This window comes from Carassius carassius, chromosome 42 (assembly GCF_963082965.1).
Source record: "Carassius carassius chromosome 42, fCarCar2.1, whole genome shotgun sequence".
NCBI classification, from domain to species: domain Eukaryota; kingdom Metazoa; phylum Chordata; class Actinopteri; order Cypriniformes; family Cyprinidae; genus Carassius; species Carassius carassius.
Window position 1 is genome coordinate 25,254,994 of NC_081796.1, and position 22,189 is coordinate 25,277,182.

Sequence of the window (22,189 nt, forward strand, 5' to 3'; positions counted from 1 at the left end):
GCACGTCTCATTTATGTTTATCATAAAAATCTCTCTCTCTCAGCACAACCAGCAGAGTTTGGAGGCCTGCTGTGCATACTGGTCGGGGGGGCAGCACTGATTATTCTCCTGGGTGTGACTGTGTGGATGCTGAAGCGTAGAAAACGTGGAGGAAGTCATATGCAAGAGACTAAATGGTAAAGATAAGGACATGCTAATAAGTATACGCTTTGAGCAAAGGGAGAATTTCTAAGGCCTAGACAGTGGAGGAAATCAGTATGAAGAACTGAAGGCTGAGAAACAGGAGACAATGAGACAATCAAAGAGAAAGAATGAAGAATGAGGAAGTCTGGAAAAAAGCACCATATTAATGTTAACCAATAGTCAAATAGCTGTTTAGCCATTAAAAGCAATGCCGCCTTTCTATAAACTCGGCAATCATAAACAGTAGTTTAATTCCAGCTATCATTACTGTATTTAAGGTTGTAATTATATCAAATAATGTTTAATGTGTCAAAGAAGCATCACCATTGGGATGTGTGAGGATGCTTTAAAGAAATAGTTCACTCAATTAACCTTCAAGTAATCTAAGATGCAAACAAGTTTTATTTTCTCACAGATTTGGAGAAATGTAGCATTGCATCACTCATCAATGTGTCCTCTCTATTGAATGGGTGCCGTCAGAATGAGAGTCCAAACAGCTGATTAATACATCACAATAATCCACAAGTAATCCACACCACTCCAGTCTATCATTGAATGTCTTGTGAAGCCAAAAGCTGTGTAAGAAACAAATCCATCACTTAGGCATTTCACTTGATGAGCAAATTATGGAATGCTACATTTTTCCAAATCTGATGAAGAAACAAACTCATCTACATCTTGGATGACCAGAAGGTGAGCACATATTCAGCTAATTTTCATTTCTGGGTGAAATATTCCTTTAAGAAGGTGAACACAACCTTCAGCCTCCACATAAACAAGCATCCAAACACACACTTCACACATTATGACATTCACACACAAATACACAGAGACCAATAATAAATTAATATGAATACCGTATTTTTCGGGCTATAAGTCGCACCTGAGTATAAGTCGCATCAATCCAAAAATACGGCATTATGAGGAAAAAACATATAAGTCGCACTGGACTATAAGTCGCATTTATTTAGAACCAAGAACCAAGAGAAAACATTACCGTCTACAGCCGCGAGAGGGCGCTCTACGTCTTCAGTGTAGACCACAGGAGCACTGAGCAGCATAGAGCGCCCTCTCGCGGCTGTAGATGGTAATGTTTTCTCTTAGTTCATTTCTCTTGGTTCATGTCAAATTAATTTTGATAAATAAGTCGCACCTGACTATAAGTCGCAGGACCAGCCAAACTATGAAAAAAAGTGTGACTTATAGTCCGTAAAAAAATACGGTATGTGCATAAAGTTATAGTTACACATTTACACTATTAAATGATCAACGTTGAGTTTTTTTGTGAGGCTGAAGAGCGCTGACACCATTAAACAACATTAGTTCTGACGTTTCTACTATTTCTCAGCTATAGTGACTCATTCAGCTGTAAATGCATGTGCACTGTAGTCTATTCACACGATTTCATCGTTTCATGCTTTTTTATTTTGATCACATTTTAATTCTAGTGTTTTTATGTGACACTGTTTTGTATGTTGTTTATAAAGTACTTTGAGAACTTGTCCTGATTATAAAAGCGATGCATATTCAGCTTTTTTAATTGAGGATGTGTATCAGATAGAACACAGCTGTATAATTGAATGAAATATATCTCAATGCAGCTGTAGTTCAGTCTTTCTCCACTAAAGGACAAACCAGTGTCAAACCCAGTCATGTCGAGGTTCACCACAAGAGGTCACTGCGGGATTGATTTGCTTTTCTGCTTACACACTGGTTAGTGGTTTCGTCACTTAATCTGTTTATTCTACTTCCTTGTATAGCATCTTTTGTATTTCTGATTGTTCACATTAAAAAGTGAATAAATTAGGTTATAGTCGGTTTTCTCTGGTGTAACTAAAATGGATGAATCGCTTTTTCTTGACTATCTGTTCGTTGACGTCAGCACTTTTAGCTTTACCATCATTTTTGGATCACAGAAACAGATTCTAGCTATAGAGTATTAAGAAAATCACCTTTTAAAGTTATTTAAAAAATAGTTCTTAGTAATGCATATTACTTATCAAAAATTACATTTTTAGATATTTAGAGTGGGAAATGTGCAAAATATCTTCATAGAACATGATCTTTACTTAATATCCTAATGATTTTTGTCATTAAATAAAAAAATCTATCATTTTGGGCCATACAATGTATTTTTTGGGTTTGTATACAAATATACCTCAGAGACCTTTGTTCCAGGGTCAAATATAAATAAATAATGTGTAAACAAATAAATATATAGGTAGAAATAAATTTATATAATAATGATAAAAATCTTGTAGACTGAAAACAATATTTTGACCTTAAGTCTCAGGGTTTGCACTGAGATCAATGATAGCAATAATCACAATGATTAAGTTTAATAATTTAAATAACTTTATCACAAATCTTATCATAATCATCTTATCTTATTTATTCAGAGAGATAACCACAGAAATATCAAATAATTTCTATGGGATCTGCTTCTTCTTGATTGATATTAAAGGAACAGTTCACCCAAATAAAACATAATAATAAATTACAAATCTACTGATGCAAGAAAATTCTTTATAATAAAGTTTAGTATATATAATTGAATGTATTAAAATTATGTATTAATATATTAAAATACAATAAAAAAAAATATATATTTTTTTTTAGAGCATACTGCTATGAACTTTCTTCATGCAAAATTAAATTTCAGATCATTTTTGGTTAATTACGGGGAAGGAAATGACATTTTTTCATGAGATTCACCCTTATATCCAAAGTGCCACAGATACTTATACAGAATGAATAATGAAGTATAATAATAGAACGAAGTATGTCAGTGCTTCTATAAGCTCATCCAAATAGTTGATATTGCTCTTTAAATGTGAATTTATTTATGAGATTCTCATTGAAAATGGACCAATACTACACACATCTCACAGTATTGGCACACGAGATCAATTCCAGAAATCTGGTTTTGTTTTGTTTTTTAATTGGAATTATACTTTAGTAGGATTTCATTTGTAAAAATCACCTTTTACAGTCTTACAGTCACAATTTAGGCAGAATAGCAGAAATATGCTTCTTGATGATCAGTTTAACTGCTAAAATACACGACCAGGGGGCAAAAGTTTAGACCCAGTAACTAAGATGATGTTTGGTACATTCAAACATTTGTTTACATGCACTCAAAACAGACACATACACACTTCAGATAAAGATTTGATGTTAATTATGTTATTTTTTTCTAGTTTGGGTCAAAACAACTTCCTCCATCCCAGTCAGTTTGTGTAGGGGAGGAATATTCAGTCCTTGTTTCCCCCTGTCCTGTTCCCATCCAGTTTTACTCTCGATCTCTGAGCCTCACAATCATTGGCTCATTGCCCTCTCCTCCATACAGGAAGCTGTTCGTTCCCACAGGTTGGACGTATTCCTCCGTTTTGTCCCAGTCTGAGGCCCAGCTTCCACCAGCTCCGCCCCCTCCAGGCCCCGCCCCATTGGGGTCACCTGATTGGATGGTTGCTCCGTAGCCCCCGCCCACTGAGTGGTACAGCTCTTCCGTTTCATTCGCCAGCTCGTCTTCTCCTAATATCCCACATTTCTCCTCGCTCATGTTCTCTGGCTCCGCCCACGACTGCTTCTCACCTGACGCGAAGATACCTGAATGTAAAGAAATAGTCTCTATGAGACGAGATTTACAGCATCATTCATTCATTCCTCACAAAAGCAGTCAAAAAATGTGTTTTAGTCCAGCCCCAGAAAACTCTGGTTATTAAAAAGTTTATTTTTATGATTTTTTAAATTGTTTTTCAAAAACAATGTTTTTTTTTTTTTTTGTATTTCACAATTTTTTATCCAGTGTGGTTTCTGTACTAATTAGTTTTTATTTTTAAATTTATATACATTTTTAAAGTCTATAGAGTTTGTAATAATTTTATTAGTTTTAGTTATTTTCATACATCAAGTTAAAAACAAGGAGTTAATTAAGATAAAAAAAATAATGACAGGATGATTTTCATAAATGAAACATAAATGTGAAAAAATTTCATGATGCAAAAAATAATTATACAATTAAAATAATAAAATAAAATACTAAATATATACATAAAATGTTCTAAAAGTTTTTAGATATTTTTTTAAACAGTTTAATTATTATTATTAAAAAATATTATTATTAATAATAAATATATATTTTCTTAATGCAAAAATAAGGTTCATAATCATACATGTACTCTGCATGACATAAGCACAATCAGAGATGGACGGAAGTAAAAGGACAGAAATATTCACCGTAGAAGATAACTCCACCATAATGAACAAGTGATGCAATAAGAAACACGTACTGCCAATCCTCCCGCGTCTACAGAGAGAAACACACAGGATGAAAATGGATGCGTATGTGTGTCTATAGATATATGTTTATTCATCAAAGCTTACATATGTGACTTTTCAGATAATGTAAATATGTATAAGATTAAGCTTGAACTAAAGGCACTTTTGCATGAAGGAAATGTAATGCCCAGGAACAGAAATGGAGAAAGAGAGCTGTAATATAATGACAGGGAAGCAGAGAGGTGTGAAAACGACACATGATCTCTGAAGATGTTATAATCAGCTGTAATCAAGCACAACAAACCTTGTTTCTGGTCATGGCACCGACGATCAGAGGACACACCATGCCAGAGAGCGTCCCGACACCGTTAGAGATGCCCATCAGGATACTGGCGTAACGTGGAGCGATGTCCAGATGATTGACATTGAACCCTAGAGGTTTGGATAGCGGTGAGAAGACAACAGAAAGAAAAAAAAATAAGTTAATGAAAGAAGTCTCTTCTGCTCACCAAGGCTGCATTTATTTGACCAAAAATACAGTAAAAAATGTTCAAATGTGAAATATCATTACAACGTAGCCCCAGACTTCTTTCTTTTTATACCTGAGATGGCAAAACCACTAAATCCGACAGCAAGGACCAGAAAGGAGATGGCGATGCCCTTACTGTGAGAGAAACCCACCACTAGAAGAAACGTGGCCTCCATCCCGAAACCTGAACACACACAGATCATGTGACGCCTCGACAGCCAATCAGCAGCTTCCAGTGTCTGGAATCAGGCTTTACCTCCACAGTTCATGAGTTTCCTGACGTTTGTGGTGGTCATGATGTTGTGACTCCGCAGATAGTCGGCCAGCTGTCCTCCGATCGGCACGATGATGGTCATCACCAGATGAGGAAGAGCCGAGAGGATTCCCACCTGAAGAGAGACAGAAGTGTATATTTTCAGTATAGAGCTAAAAATGTATAAACCACCACCAACAACACTGATGATGATGATGATTTATATTTTGGTTAAGAACACTGAATAACCAACACTGACTAATCAAATATGAATAAATATTAATGTTAAATATTAAGAATAATAATAATATTTTTTATATTAATACTATTATTCAATGTCCATAATAATACTAATAATATTTAGTATTAGTTTTATTAGTAACATTATTATTATTATTATTAAAAATAACAACAAACATTATTATTATATTATATTATATTTGATGAACACTCAACAACATACACTAATTCCTCAAATTATTATTATTATTGTTATTATTATTAACACTAAATAATAACCAACGCTGACTAATCAAAATATTGATTATTATTGTTATTAAACTTTCACACACACACTTTACATGAATGCACGTAAACTGCGTTTAAAATATGCATTAATAAAATATTAAATAAATAATATAATAATAAAATAAAACAACAACATAAGGAGCATAAATTATAATACTAATAATTTTAGTATTATTATTATTATTATTACAAACGCTGACTATTTAAAATAATATTAATATGTACTATTATAAGACTATTCAGTGTTCACAATAATATTAAAACACTGACTACTCAAAATATTTTTATTATTATTAGCACTTAATAACAACACTAACTAATCAAAATATTATTATTAGCACTCAATAATCAACACTGACTAATTCAAATTATTATTATTGAGAACTATTGCTTGCAAAGCACAGTTTGAGACATTGAGATCTCTTTTATTTAGGGGATGCAAAGGTCTGTATATGCTCTGATTGATGTCCAGGAGAAACATTTGATCTATAAATGAGACGTTCAGATGTTCTCTCTCACCTTGCTGATCTCAAACTTGAACACCTCTTCGAAATACGCCGGCTGACTGATGAGCAGCAGGTAAAACGTCCAGCTCCTGCAGAAATTGGCCACGATGATGGCGTAAACGGGCATGGATGTGAAGAACTGACGCCATGGAGTGTTGAACTTCTGCATGAGAGGAGAAGAGCGGAGAGAGACGTCTGGTCCTTCTGCGTCATGTTTCTACCATCAGTATATAAACCATACATTCATACCGTCAGCGGGTTCATCAGTCCAGCAGATTCTCCGATGGCATCTTCGATGTATTTCCTCTCCTCCGGGGTGATGGTGGGATGAGCCGCCGGACTCTCATACGACACCAGGATCCAGAACAAATACCAGCAGACCCCAAAACTTCCTTCAGCCAGAGAGAAGCCAAGAAACTAGTGAGTGTTTCTAAGTGATCTGAACATCATTAACAGATGAGATGAGCGTCATGCATGAGTCATTAGTCTGAGTGTGTGCTGGTCTTCCTCACCGTACACATAGAAGACTGAGGACCAGCCTGAGTACTGCACCAGGACTCCAGCTAACGGCATCGCTATCACAGCTCCTGCGTACGAGCCTGACACACACAAGACATCACACACACTCTACATGAACGCATGGAGGCTACAATCACAATTATTGATGTTGTTATTATTATTATTATTATGAACACTCAACAATTATATGAAAGTAAAACCCAGAGCAATATTTAAAATGATAGTTACTGACAGTTTTCCACAGATTTTAAACTGCTGAAAAAAATAATGACCTCACCACAGAACGCTGTTGTGGCCAATCGGCTTCTCTCGAGGGGCGGGGCCCATTTCGCCCAGATCCCGTGGCATGCTGGGTAAGATACGCCCTGGGCAGCAATGACAACGACAGCAGATGAAGTCGTAGATATAATCAGAGCACTACTGTATCAGACAATGACTCGAACTTAAGTCTCCACGCCACAAGTGAACTGGAAGGCAGAAGCTTTCTGCAATAGAGCTAGTATTTATTTATTTACCTCCACCAGTCCCTGTAGTATCCTGATAAAAATCACACAGCCGAAGTGCATTCGTGCTGCTGTGGGAATCAGCATATTTAAGACAGACGTGGCCACAACAGCAAAGCCAAAAACCCTGAGAAACATGGAGACATGTGCTGTATGAAGAGTGTTTTATTCTTCTGCACACCTGTGTTCAGTGACCGCATCACTGACCTGTTAGCAGCGAATTTCTGACAGATGAATCCTCCAGGAATCTGAGTGACAATATATCCCCAAAAAAACGAGCCATGAATCATTCCTACAGTCTCTGGGTCCCAGGTGAACTGAGCTTTCTGAAACACAGACACATTTTTTTTAATGGAAATTATAAAGACAGAACAAAAATAATAATGCATAAAAAATAAAAAATAAAAATACTTAAAATATAATTGCATTGCCTCAAACATGCTTAAATTGTAATATGTTGCTTTTATTAAAAAAATGCACCAAATAAATCAATGTGTACTGCATTAAGCAAAAATAAAATACAAAAAATAATAATAGTAATAATAATAACAACAACAACTAGTTGAGATATTTGACAACATCTGACATTGCTATTTGAAATGTTGTTGTTGGTTATTATAGTTAACTACATGTAATATCAAATATCAAAACATTTGTTTCTTGAAATAAAAATATACATTAACTAAAATAAAATAAAAATAATTATGATTAATTATTATATTTCAGCTAGTTACCAGAGAGTCAACGTTTCATTTTGTTTAGCTTGATGTACTAAAATAGGCATGTTTAAAAAAGCTACTAAAACACAACGACATAACTCAAACTTTAACTTTTTTTCATTCACCAGCAGTATTCTAACATTTTTGTTGTACCTCAAATATGCTTAGATTATAATATGTTGCTTTTATTATCAAAATATACAACCCGAATTCCAGAAAAGTTGGGACGTTTTTTAAATTTTAATAAAATGAAAACTAAAAGACTTTCAAATCACATGAGCCAATATTTTATTCACAATAGAACATAGATAACGTAGCAAATGTTTAAACTGAGAAAGTTTACAATTTTATGCACAAAATGAGCTCATTTCAATTTTGATTTCTGCTACAGGTCTCAAAATAGTTGGGGCGGGGCATGTTTACCATGGTGTAGCATCTCCTTTTCTTTTCAAAACAGTTTGAAGACGTCTGGGCATTGAGGCTATGAGTTGCTGGAGTTTTGCTGTTGGAATTTGGTCCCATTCTTGCCTTATATAGATTTCCAGCTGCTGAAGAGTTCGTGGTCGTCTTTGACGTATTTTTCGTTTAATGATGCGCCAAATGTTCTCTATAGGTGAAAGATCTGGACTGCAGGCAGGCCAGGTTAGCACCCGGACTCTTCTACGACGAAGCCATGCTGTTGTTATAGCTGCAGTATGTGGTTTTGCATTGTCCTGCTGAAATAAACAAGGCCTTCCCTGAAATAGACGTTGTTTGGAGGGAAACATATGTTGCTCTAAAACCTTTATATACCTTTCAGCATTCACAGAGCCTTCCAAAACATGCAAGCTGCCCATACCGTATGCACTTATGCACCCCCATACCATCAGAGATGCTGGCTTTTGAACTGAACGCTGATAACATGCTGGAAGGTCTCCCTCCTCTTTAGCCCGGAGGACACGGCGTCCGTGATTTCCAACAAGAATGTCAAATTTGGACTCGTCTGACCATAAAACACTATTCCTCTTTGAAATAGTCCATTTTAAATGAGCCTTGGCCCACAGGACACGACGACGCTTCTGGACCATGTTCACATATGGCTTCCTTTTTGCATGATAGAGCTTTAGTTGGCATCTGCTGATGGCACGGCGGATTGTGTTTACCGACAGTGGTTTCTGAAAGTATTCCTGGGCCCATTTAGTAATGTCATTGACACAATCATGCCGATGAGTGATGCAGTGTCGTCTGAGAGCCCGAAGACCACGGGCATCCAATAAAGGTCTCCGGCCTTGTCCCTTACGCACAGAGATTTCTCCAGTTTCTCTGAATCTTTTGATGATGTTATGCACTGTAGATGATGAGATTTGCAAAGCCTTTGCAATTTGACGTTGAGGAACATTGTTTTTAAAGTTTTCCACAATTTTTTTACGCAGTCTTTCACAGATTGGAGAGCCTCTGCCCATCTTTACTTCTGAGAGACTCTGCTTCTCTAAGACAAAGCTTTTATAGCTAATCATGTTACAGACCTGATATCAATGAACTTAATTAATCACTAGATGTTCTCCCAGCTGAATCTTTTTTAAAACTGCTTGCTTTTTTAGCCATTTGTTGCCCCCGTGCCAACTTTTTTGAGACCTGTAGCAGGCATTAAATTTTAAATGAGCTAATTAAGTGGATAAAAGTGTAAAATTTCTCAGTTTAAACATTTGCTACGTTATCTATGTTCTATTGTGAATAAAATATTGGCTCATGTGATTTGAAATTCCTTTAGTTTTCATTTTATTAAAATTTAAAAAACGTCCCAACTTTTCCAGAATTTGGGTTGTACCAAATAAACAGTGTGCAGGATTTAAAGAATAAAAGGACATCCGCTATGATTTTATGCCAAACTATTCAAAGCTTATGAGCAGAGCAGAATCAATTTAAAGGTTTAGTCTCAGGGTAACTTACTGGGCAAAATGTGTAAAATATTATCAGTTTAACAAGCCAAGGTGTTCTTAAAATACAACTTCACTTTCTGTTTTATTTGCTAATGTTTTGGCATGTCTAAAATCTTTAAATATTGTATCACCAGCGTGAAATATTAGAATATGTATATTAATTTGGTTGTTGGGTGTATTAAAATATCACCTTCACAGACTATTACACGGCAGATTCAGATTTAACATTCAACAAAGAACACAATGAATGACAAAAAAATAACTAATGTACAGCTCTATAAAACATGCAGTTTTTCTAGGTCTGTCTTACAAAAGTGTAGTCCCTTCACGATTGTTCAAAAAAAAAAAAAAAAAAAAAAGTTGCATAACATTAAAATGTTTTGCAGATATTGAAACACTGAGCTTTACATTGCAACAGAATTGTTGCAATGTAGGCCATCAGAGATAAAAATCTATAAACAGAGATGAAACTGTGGACTGACAGTGATGCTAAAGGTTTTGAGATTGACACTTAATTTGACATTGAAGAGCTGCAGTGAAAACAGAGTTGATGGAGTCCTCTCACTTACCACGATGTACGGCTTGCCTTCTCTATAGACGGTGTGGTTGTTCACCATGCTCACGACAGCTACTCCTAGATTACAGCGGATGCCGAAGGAGATGCAGAAGCCTAGGCCTGATAATATGGCGATGATGTATCGGCGCGGCAGACCGAAACACGTACAGTCCACCACGGGAAGCTCCTTCTCCTCCCGCAGCTCTGGACGACCTTCTGCTGACAACTCGATCGTCTCTCCATTCTCCTGACGCTTCTCCAGAACCCTGACAAACACACACACAACCACCACTGAAACATGTGGAGAAGAAAAATGAGAAAACCACGATGGGAGATGTTTGCTGTAAGTTCTTGCATCTCAGGCTCTCCAGAGAAAAATACATCATGTGTAAATGTGTTTAGATTTACCAAGAAATCGGAGTAAGATCTCAGTATCTTACTCTGAGCAAGTATTTAGGCCTAAGTTTAAGACTTGCATATAAAATGCCCATGCATTTTGATTACACAGTTTTAGCAAACGGCTTAACTTAATGTGATGCATTTGTTAGTCATGCTGAAATAATAAAACCGGTCCGATTTCTGTAATAGTGCTAACAAAAAACTGAATATGTTTCAAATGCACAATAGCCAGCTAATCACTAATAAATCCAATTAGTTTCAATCTTATATATTTTAATTAATGCATTTTGATTTAAATTAAATAAAGCAAGTAAGTTAGTAATTGGTAATACAATGGTAATTAAAAGTGCTTTAAATAAAAGGATGCAAAAAAATAATAAAATAATCACAGCAGATGCATGGAAAATTAAAAACAAAAAAAGCAAAGTAAAAAATATATTAATTTGACTAAATTTATGATTATTTAAAATGTAAAAATAAAAGGATATATAAATAAGACACAGTGCTATACAAAAATCAAACAAATGCAAAGTTAATAATAAACTATGCCTTTAATTAATTATGTTCGCCTGACAAATTGACATCACATCAAGTTTATTATTTTGTTAAAACTCTGTAATCTAAATAAATTTAAAATTTATATGCGATTGAATTCAATCTTAAATTTAGGCCTAAATATGTTTTGAGCGCACAATAACAATTAATTTGCACAGAAATAATTAACGTATTCATTTGCATCTGTTTTATATGTGCTAAGGGACACAATATTCAACATAACAACTGCATGTTGTTAGTAAAATTAGACAATTTTAGCATTTAAAGACAGTTTAATGGCAAACTGTTTCTTTTGGATGTTCACCAGTGTTAATAAAACAAAATATGAGCTGAAAGCTAAAGGTTTCCAAGTTCACATTCATAATGAACAAGGTGGCACATCAAGTTTTTGAGGTTTGAATGCATCACTAACCCTAAATATGAGCAAAACTATGACTTAAAAACCACAAAACTAACTATATTGTAACATTTTTATATCAGATGTGTCAGATATGAATCTGTGATGACTGTACAGACATGTTACCGCTCTACTGCAGCTGTACTTCAGTATACATTAATAATGATGTTCTCCTAAGAGCCTGAAATATTGATCAAACTTTCTATTTTAGTCTTTTTCTGCCTCTCTTCTCCTCCTCCATCACCCTCCCCCTTCATCCATCCATTCTTCACTTCTGTTCTCCTGAATCCGTTCTTTATTCTCCAGTGCTTGAGTTTCTGACAGTCTCTTTTATATTTGAGGTAACTTCACTCGCTGTGAAAGAAAGGCTCTTTATGGAGAGATCCTGATGGATTTGACTGAGATTATAAATATAACAATACTGTTTAAGATTAGTCATGATGTGTAGCTGTACAATGACAGGGTTATTATTGTTAACTTAATCTAAAATGATTAAAAACTGTTTTTGGTCCATTCAAAATGCCGAAGTAAAATCAATTAAAATCTGAAAAAAAAAAATATTAATGTCAACTAACTGAAATAAGTTTGAGCTGAAGTAAACTAAAATTACTTACTTAAAAAATATAAAATAAACGTAAACACTAAACAGTAATCTTTAAAAAATAATAATAATAATAATACAAAAAAGAAAATAAATTCAAACACAAACTGAAAATTCAAAACTAATTCAAAATATGAAAAAGTATACCATAAAAATATTATAGTACACTGTTAATAAAATAGTTTTTTTTTTAGATTTAAATGAAACTATTAAAAATATTATTTCAATCTTTCTAATTCACAATTTCATGCTGAATACAATGTTACTTTCTGTAAAATTGTTTATACATCAAATTTTTCTTTGTATATCAAAATAAAAATACAATATATTAAATATAAAAAAGATTAAAAAAATTAAAAGTATACAATTAAAATATCATATTACACTGTACTATGCAATGAATTCTGGTTTATTCTATTTTTTATTACACTGTAAGAAAACAAATTGTGTGGTAAATTAAACCAATTTATTTGCAGAACATTTTACTGGGAATACCATTTCAGTCATTCTACTTAAAAAATACTTGTGGTTTCCTTGCAATTAATTGTGAAATTTACTAGCCGTTTCTGAGAAAAATGGTTTAAAAGTAAATCTAACAATTTTTTTTTTCAGGCTATATTTGGATGGACAGATATCCTGAATTTTCACACATTTCTGCTGATTTTCAGCTGGTCACCTAATGTCATTTCATATATTATTAATTTAAAATTACTGTAGTTTAATTTCATGTTCTCAGAAGTTAGTTTACCATCACTTCCCATCTAAACCTGCGGTCCTTGTCCAAAATGAGCTGTAAAGTGGGCATTTTATCTTTTCAGACACTTTTATCTGACGGGACGCTGGAGTAACGTGGGGTAAAATGCCTTGTTTAAGGCTCATATGGCACAAAACCTTGAGCTTTAACCGTACACCACACCACAATAATCAACAAAGAACAGTTTAAACCACAATGGAAAGAATAAGCAATGAAGCCAGATAAGCATGGCATCAACTCGAGAGCAGGCAGTTATAAGTTTCTATCATCGCTGAAAGAGAGTGTTTCAGCTAATATAATAACCTGTTGATCTGATTGAATCTGATTAAAGAGGAATCAATGCTCAAGTGAGAGAAATTAGCTTTTAAATGGCTGTTTATATGTAACAACATCCTCACAATGGACAGGAATAACTAACAGTTTAATGACAATGTCCAGACCAGTTATAAATGGCCGTTTATACGTAACATAAGAGAAAGAGAGAAAGAGAGAGAGAGAAAGAGAGAGAGAGAGAGAGGATTTGACCAGTAGCAGGTTAGTTGGAGATCTATTTCAGGACTGGATTTACGTGTTAAAGACCAGAGAAAATCCAGAGAAACAGACTGAGAGAGAGATTGTGAGATTGTGTTTTTCTCCGAATGTTAATGAAAAGCTGCTTCCATCCTTACAAGTGTAAACACTGTTTTAAATGACTAACATGTTCATCTGTTGATATCAATTTAAATATGAAGGCTTTTTATCATTGGGGATAGAAAAAAGCAGTGTACTTCAATCTTTGATCATAAATTCATTTTAAAATATTTTTTACTGTACTTAAAAATCTTGCAGGAAGTTATAATGCAGACATATCAATCACCTTTAGTATTCCTGTAATTTTCCCATAACATAATATGTATATCGCTAATTATAAATATCCCCATTAATACTTAACTAGTATTTATTATAAAAAAGTCCACATTTTCTGTTGGCCTGTGATTTTACAGAAAGTGTTGAAGTAATTTCTCATTCAGTTCTTTTACTTGTTTGCTTTATTTTATCTTCATGTCAGTTCACTTTAATATATACATACATACACATATATATTTGCACTGAATTTTATTCTTAATCTAAATTTATCTAAAATCTATTACAAATGCATGACTTACAGATAAGATATGGTTCTTTTGCACTACATACAATGTTTAACTTTTCCAAATTATAATTAAATTGCGAGGGAGGCATTACGTTATATAGAAATATATTCACGTCAAATACTGTGATTTAAAATATGCTTAAATATATTGTGCATAATGTAAATATATATTAGAAGTATACATAAACTGATTTAAATGTGCATTTAAGTCATCATATATTACGGTATTATATGTTGCGTTGTAGTTAGACTACTGAACAAAAATGCATCATAATTTTGCCAGGAAAGTTTTACATTATTCTTCTCAAATAAACAACCTATCAAGCGTGAGTTTCAACGTCAGCACAGACAGCCAAGATGCAAAACGGAAGTGGTCCCCTGACAGGTGAAATGTGACGTCACAAACCGGACAAGAGTCGCTATTAATAGAGTCCAGTCGAGTTAATCTGGTCGTCACACACACACACACAAACGCACACACACACACAACTACACGCATGAAGATCTCAACTTATGATGACAGAAACAATCACCAGCACTGAAAGACTCACAAATCATTCATTCATCCTGTGATGTGTTGACGGTCATGTAGTGCACTAATGCACCAGCTTCCATTTACTTCACTTAATTTTTTACATTAAACGCTCTCATAAACAGCAACTGAACAGTCTTTGTCAGAACTAAGCAATCTTAATGCTTTAAATATGCATTATTTAGACGTTGCATTGATAATATTAACATAAAATAAATCCCAAGGCTGGTTTATGAGTTGAATTAAGTTTTGGCTCATACCGGTTTATCCTGCCAAGTGTTTTCGCCGCTGCTGCTTTAAAGCGCTCAGGTCGGACCTCCATCCTCTACAACTCCACTCTGCGAGATCCCGCTCTCCTGCACGCGCACACACTCGCACTCAGCCCCCTTCCACCCACACACACACTAATACTCTCTCACAGACACACACACAAACACACACACACTTCAACTGTCTAACAAACGAGATTCCAGGAATGGCATTCCCCAAGGATTACCAGTCGATCGATTCATAGAAAATATGCAATAGAGACAATGAAATCGGTATAAGTGAGTCTAAACAACTTTATTTTGCGAGTTGCATCAAGCAAACGCTGTTACAGAGTGAGAGAAACAGCTGATGTTATTCAACGGAGATTCAGAGCCGCTATGGTTTGATGAACAAGTCACTGTCCGAGGTGCTGAAATTAGATTAGAGTAAATCTGCAGGAGTGAAGAGCCGCGTGCTCTCTCTCTCTCTCACACACACACACACACACACACACACACACACACACACACACACACACACACAGTCTACGGTTAATCCACAGGGCAAATGTAAGAGACTCTTAGTGGACACAATATGCCACTTCAAACAATCGTTTTACCAGCTAACAAGAATATATTCTAAGAACGTTTTGCTAACGTTCCAATTGAGATGTAAAAAACATTTCTGAATGTTTTTTTTTTTTTTTTTACTAATTTATGTCATCGTGCATTAAAGCAAATATGTTAATCAGTAGTCGGACCACAAAACAGTTTTTCCAAAAGAGTAAATAACATTTCTTCTTGTGTGAATATTAGGGGAACATTGCATTGCATCATCTTGCAAACATTATGAAAATGTTACTTTTGAACGTTATTCTGAAAACAAGTAGTAACAAATGACAACATTGCTAACATTTTGAGAACATTATTATAAAACACCAAAGAATGTTCTATGAATGTCTGTATATATAAATTTTCCCTGGACACACTTTACTGAGCAATTGCAATTAAAGAAATGGTTAACAAAGCTCCAGAACTGACCTGCTGAGCCTGAACAGAACTTGAGTATTCATAGATGACAATGCAATAAACTATTTATTAATGCTCAAAGCTTTTAAGTTTTACATTATTAAATGCTTTAGGTATTATCATTTAGCAATGAACTAAGTTATTATAATTTAGCATTAATCGGTCAAGGTTATTGTAAATTTATAATAAACTGACACTAAAGAATGGAGTAATGATGCTGAAAATGTAGGAATAAATTACATTTGTAAAACTATTCAAACTGGAAACAGCTATTTTAAATAATATTTCACAAAATTACTGTACATTTGATTAAATGAATGCAGCCTTGGTTGAGCAGAAGAGATTATTTTGAAAAAAAAAATATTGATAATTCATGTTTGTTTATAATACATTTAACTAACTTTAAATTATACAACTTGAAATTTAAGTAGAAATTAACATTAACCTTTATTGAGTACTATAAAATGATTATTTACTGTTAATGACACCAAATACATTAACTATTTTTTTTTCATTTTGAGTTTTTAAATCCATTCCACTCTAGTTCATATTATTCTAATAATTAAATATTTAAAGAATAGAATATAGCATTTCAATCACAATCTAATCTTTAAGGAATGTTACATTCTGTATACTTCTAGAAAAGAGGAAAACAGAATGGAATAAAACAAGGGAGATTAAAAAAACAGAATAGAGTAAATAGAAGTAAACAAAATAATAAAACAGAGAGTATAATAGAATATAATAGCAAAATATGTAAGCAATGTTACATTTTGCGTAATAATAGCAAAGAAAATGAATAGAAAATTACTAACAGAAACCAACAGCATGCTTAATGGAACACACTAGAGAGAACAGAACATTCTAATGATTAAATATTGAAAGATTGTTACATCAAGCACTGCAGTTCTGCATTCAAATCTGGAAAGGTTAAAGGTCAGGTTTGAGTGTCTGCAGCAGAGGTTAGAAAGCCATATAAGCTGTCAGGAGCCACATCACTTCAGCATACAGCTGTAAACTAAACCCACACACACACACACACACACACACTCAGATGAAGCTCTTCTCCAGATCCTGGGCTGAAATAGTCCTCAGAGGCGGCGGTCTGGACCGAGAGAGCGAGTGAAAGGGAGACGAACGCTGAGGAGGTGAAAGAGGAGGAGGGAGCGTTATTATTGAAGGAGTGTCAGAGAGAGAGCCGTAGCTCCCTCCTCCTTTCTCCATCCTCTGCTGCATCCATCCCTCCATCACATACCCAGAAAACACAGACGAAGAGGAGCTGCTCAGATCCAGAGCGATATCTGACAGACAGAAGCGGAGACGTTTTATGAGTCTATCTTGATACACAAAGCAGCACAGAACTTTTTTTCAAATTAAACTTTTTTAATCTATGCAATGCAGAATGCATTAAAAAGTACATTTATTACCATGTATAATCTCTTAAATTCTTAGCTTTTTTAAGCATGTAGTGCGATGCATTGTGGGACAGTGAGGCTGTTGTTTAATTTGTGAGCACCTGATTCATGCAGCTGAGTGTGTGAGTAAATGTTTTGGCTGTAAAACTGGTTGTAGATGCAGTAAACCACCGCCATCAGCGTCAGAGTTCCTATAGCGGCAGCGATGAACACACCCAGCTTATTATTGTTCTTCATCATATGAACATCTGCCAGTGTAAAACACACAGGTCAGAGGTCACAGGTCAGTCAGGCTTAAAATGAACAGCATAGGAACAGCATCTTTATTCAGTCATGTCCTGGTGGAAAAAAAAACTATTGATAAATATTAATAAAAAAAATAATTATCTTAAAATAAAATTATTTATATATATTTTAAATAAAAAAAATTAAAATTAAATTAAATAAAAAAAATATTAAATGTAAAAATGTATATATAAGGAAATAAACTACTAATAAATGTTACTAATAAAATGAAATTAAATAAATAAATCCCAACAAATCTTAAAATGAATATATCATACGAACAGCACCTACATTCTGGTAGGAAATCTCAACCAAAATAAATAAATAAAATATTGAAATAAACTACTAATAAATATTACTAATAAAAAGATATTATAAATTAAAATCTGAAATGAAATACAGAGAACACAGCTAAACAGAAATGAACACAACAGAAAACACCAGAGAAGAGAAAAAGAATAAATAAAATAGCAACTAGCTTGCAGGACAAACACACACCAGATGATAGTGAGTGTGTGAGTGTGTGTGTGTGTGTGTGTGTGTGTGTGTCATATCAGGACACAACTCTGTATAATGACATGGGTATGACACAGGTATTACAAGGAGAGGGTGACTTATGAGGACATAACCCATGTCCCCACTTTTCAAAACGCTTATGAATCATACAGAATGAGTTTTTTTGAGAAATTAAAAATGCACAAAGTTTCCTGTGAGGGTTAGGTGTAGGGTTGGTGTAGGGCCATAGAATATACAGTTTGTACAGTAAAAAAACCATTACACCTATGGGATGAACACACTTTTCACAAAAAGACAAACACGTGTGAGTGAGTGAGTGTGTGTGTGTCTCTCTCTCACAGGTTTGTTTGAGAATGATGCGGTCGTGCTTATCAGAGGTCAGTTCGGTTTCTTCTTCTGGGTCGGTGTTGATCGGATTTTGACCCAAACACACACTGGCACACACCACCAACAGCGTCCACTTCAGCATACTGCACACACAAGACAGAAAATGATATGATCCAGCAGACTTCTAGTGTCCTGGTGCAGAACAGCACTCCTCTGTTCATCACGTTCTCACGCTTCCTTTCCTTTATTAGCTCACATAATGACAAATACATGAGTATTTACTACCATTGATTAAACTAAAACAAACTAGTAAAACTTAAAAATCAATAAAATAAAATATTAGGTGAAAAACTTGAATTAAAAATGTTGCTTGGCATCTAAATGAATAAAGAAAAATAAAGAACTACTAAAACTAAAATAAAGCTAAATAAAAAGAAAAATGAATAAAAATGACAAAAGCATAAAAAAACAAACTAATATAATAGTATATAAATCATTTTATAAGGGCCCAGCTGCCTGTGATTTAGAGATGCAGACAAGACAACTGCTGGGAATGTTTATTTATTTTTGCACTTTAAAAAAAAAAAGTTATATCATCTCTTGAAGTTAAGGTGTGTTCTTTGTATTAGAAATAATCAAACTGGTGCATGAAGTCAGTAAGATCCTTTGATCTGATGTGAATCAGAGGTCATGTGCTTGAAAGCATTTTGCGTATTTACATTCTGAACAATCCAACAACAAATACATCCCACTTCCGTGCTCAAAACGCTCAGTACAAAACCTAAGAACAGCAGGTGACAATCACACTAAAGATTCTTCAAATCTTTCTGATTTAAAACTTTTTCCGCTTACCTGATCTCTCGGTTTCTAGGAAGTTTTCTCCTCTGGTGATTTGTGTCTTTCAGCTGCGCTGAGCATCACTTTGTTTGTGGATCGTCGTTCCAGGGTGGAGCTTCACACCATAACAACCAAAGTCCCAGGACCATTAGCTCTCACACACACACACACACACACACGTGATGACCAGCACAAAAACAGCTAGAGAGGACTGGAGTCAGGTTATTAAACCTTCAAAAAAAAAAAATAATAATGATAATAATTAATAAATAAACACACACACACACACACAAATATAAAGCTCTTTATATAACTACACACACACTTCAATTTTTATATAAAAAAAAAAAAATGTATCATTACACATTAAGATGTTTTACTAAAGTAACTTAATATTTTTATGCAAATAATTTTCAGTGATTCATTTAACTGAAAATGAAACATTCAAATATTAAAACACTAAAACATATACCATGAGTTATAAAATGCTATTGTTATAAAACATTTTATAATATTTTATAATATATATATACAGTCGTGGCCAAAAGTTTTGAGAATGACATAAATATTGGAAATTGAAAAAGTTGCTGCGTAAGTTTTTATAATAGCAATTTGCATATACTCCAGAATGTTATGAAGAGTGATCAGATGAATTGCATAGTCCTTCTTTGCCATGAAAATGAACTTAATCCCAAAAAAACCTTTCCACTGCATTTCATTGCTGTCATTAAAGGACCTGCTGAGATCATTTCAGTAATCGTCTTGTTAACTCAGGTGAGGATGTTGACGAGCACAAGGCTGGAGATCATTATGTCAGGCTGATTGTGTTAGAATGGCAGACTTGACATGTCAAAAGGAGGGTGATGCTTGAAATCATTGTTCTTCCATTGTTAACCATGGTGACCTGCAAAGAAACGCGTGCAGTCATCATTGCGTTGCATAAAAATGGCTTCACAGGCAAGGATATTGTGGCTACTAAGATTGCACCTAAATCAACAATTTATAGGATCATCAAGAACTTCAAGGAAAGAGGTTCAATTCTTGTAAAGAAGGCTCCTCGGGGCGTCCAAGAAAGTCCAGCAAGCCAAAGTCAAAGTCAAAGTCACCTTTAATTATATAGCGCTTTAAACAAAGTACACTGCGTCGAAGCAACTGAACAACATTCATTAGGAAAACAGTGTCAATAATGCAAAAATGATAGTTAAAGGCAGTTCATCATTGGATTCAGTTATGTCATCTCTGTTCAGTTAAATAGTGTCTGTGCATTTATTTGCAATCAAGTCAACGATATCGCTGTAGATGAAGTGACCCCAACTAAGCAAGCCAGAGGCGACAGCGGCAAGGAACCGAAACTCCATCGGTGACAGAATGGAGAAAAAAACCTTGGGAAACCTCTGCAGAAAGTATAGTGAATGGACTGCTGAGGACTGGGGCAAAGTCATATTCTCCGATGAAGCCCCTTTCCGATTGTTTGGGGCATCTGGAAAAAGGCTTGTCCGGAGAAGAAAAGGTGAGCGCTACCATCAGTCCTGTGTCATGCCAACAGTAAAGCATCCTGACACCATTCATGTGTGGGGTTGCTTCTCATCCAAGGGAGTGGGCTCAATCACAATTCTGCCCAAAAACACAGCCATGAATAAAGAATGGTACCAAAACACCCTCCAACAGCAACTTCTTCCAACAATCCAACAACAGTTTGGTGAAGAACAATGCATTTTCCAGCACGATGGAGCACCGTGCCATAAGGCAAAAGTGATAACTAAGAGGCTCGGGGACCAGAATGTTGAAATTTTGGGTCCATGGCCTGGAAACTCCCCAGATCTTAATCCCATTGAGAACCTGTGGTCAATCCTCAAGAGGCGGGTGGACAAACAAAAACCCACTAATTCTGACAAACTCCAAGAAGTGATTATGAAAGAATGGGTTGCTATCAGTCAGGATTTGGCCCAGAAGTTGATTGAGAGCATGCCCAGTCGAATTGCAGAGGTCCTGAAAAAGAAGGGCCAACACTGCAAATACTGACTCTTTGCATAAATGTCATGTAATTGTCGATAAAAGCCTTTGAAACGTATGAAGTGCTTGTAATTATATTTCAGTACATCACAGAAACAACTGAAACAAAGATCTAAAAGCAGTTTAGCAGCAAACTTTTTGAAAACTAATATTTATGTAATTCTCAAAACTTTTAGCCACGACTGTATATATGTATGTATATGTATATGTATGTATATATATATATATATATATATATAAATATATACAGTATATAATGTATTTTTTTTCCTTCATGCCAATAAAGTAAAAAAGTAAAATAATCCAGATGTTTAAGACCCATATAAAAGATTGACATTTTTACAGAAAAAGAAACCAAAATCCATAAGTCAAATATCAATTTATACATAAACTAGATCATCATCATGAGGCAAACTGTACAAAATGTTTGTTTTTCCCTCACAGCATTCACACAAACCCAAGACTTCAGAATCAAGTTTCTGACTTTGACAAAGCAGGAGAGGAAATATTGAAAACACACTGTGCCGTGGAACATTTATAATGAAGAAAATAAAATTACCCGTAATGATCTGAGATTTCTCAAGTATATAACATGAGGAATATAGTTAAATTACACCATTTCATTATATATACACACACACACACACACATAC

The 22,189-nt window shown here is 34.6% G+C and overlaps 2 protein-coding genes and 1 long non-coding RNA gene across 4 annotated transcripts in view; 2 read left to right on the forward strand and 1 right to left on the reverse strand.

Annotated features, from left to right (window-relative positions):
* Positions 1–314, forward strand: part of LOC132124365 (uncharacterized) — a 5,031-nt gene extending 4,717 nt beyond the window's left edge. The window contains exon 8 of the mRNA XM_059535383.1: positions 44–314. Coding sequence (XP_059391366.1) covers positions 44–180 — 137 coding nt within the window. The 3' untranslated portion in view covers positions 181–314. The remainder of the gene's footprint in view (positions 1–43) is intronic.
* Positions 315–339: 25 nt separating this feature from the next.
* LOC132124407 (uncharacterized) lies at positions 340–1,988 on the forward strand. The gene is made up of 2 exons (XR_009426759.1): positions 340–633; positions 1,420–1,988. It is a non-coding gene; the product is annotated as an uncharacterized LOC132124407 (long non-coding RNA).
* Positions 1,989–3,341: 1,353 nt separating this feature from the next.
* Positions 3,342–15,269, reverse strand: LOC132124361 (vesicular glutamate transporter 1-like). 2 transcript variants are annotated; one of them, XM_059535376.1, is made up of 13 exons: positions 15,127–15,269; positions 10,510–10,762; positions 7,510–7,628; positions 7,315–7,336; positions 7,077–7,164; positions 6,793–6,879; positions 6,530–6,672; positions 6,294–6,443; positions 5,250–5,382; positions 5,067–5,177; positions 4,769–4,896; positions 4,423–4,492; positions 3,342–3,792 (listed from the first exon to the last, which is right to left on the reverse strand). In XM_059535376.1, exons 1-13 carry the CDS (start codon positions 15,186–15,188, stop codon positions 3,476–3,478), a joined length of 1,683 nt encoding a protein of 560 aa, XP_059391359.1. In that variant the 5' UTR covers positions 15,189–15,269; the 3' UTR covers positions 3,342–3,475. The 2 variants fall into 2 exon arrangements, with proteins under 2 accessions (XP_059391359.1, XP_059391358.1); XM_059535375.1 differs by having other exon boundaries at positions 7,315–7,429.
* Positions 15,270–22,189: the final 6,920 nt, after the last annotated feature.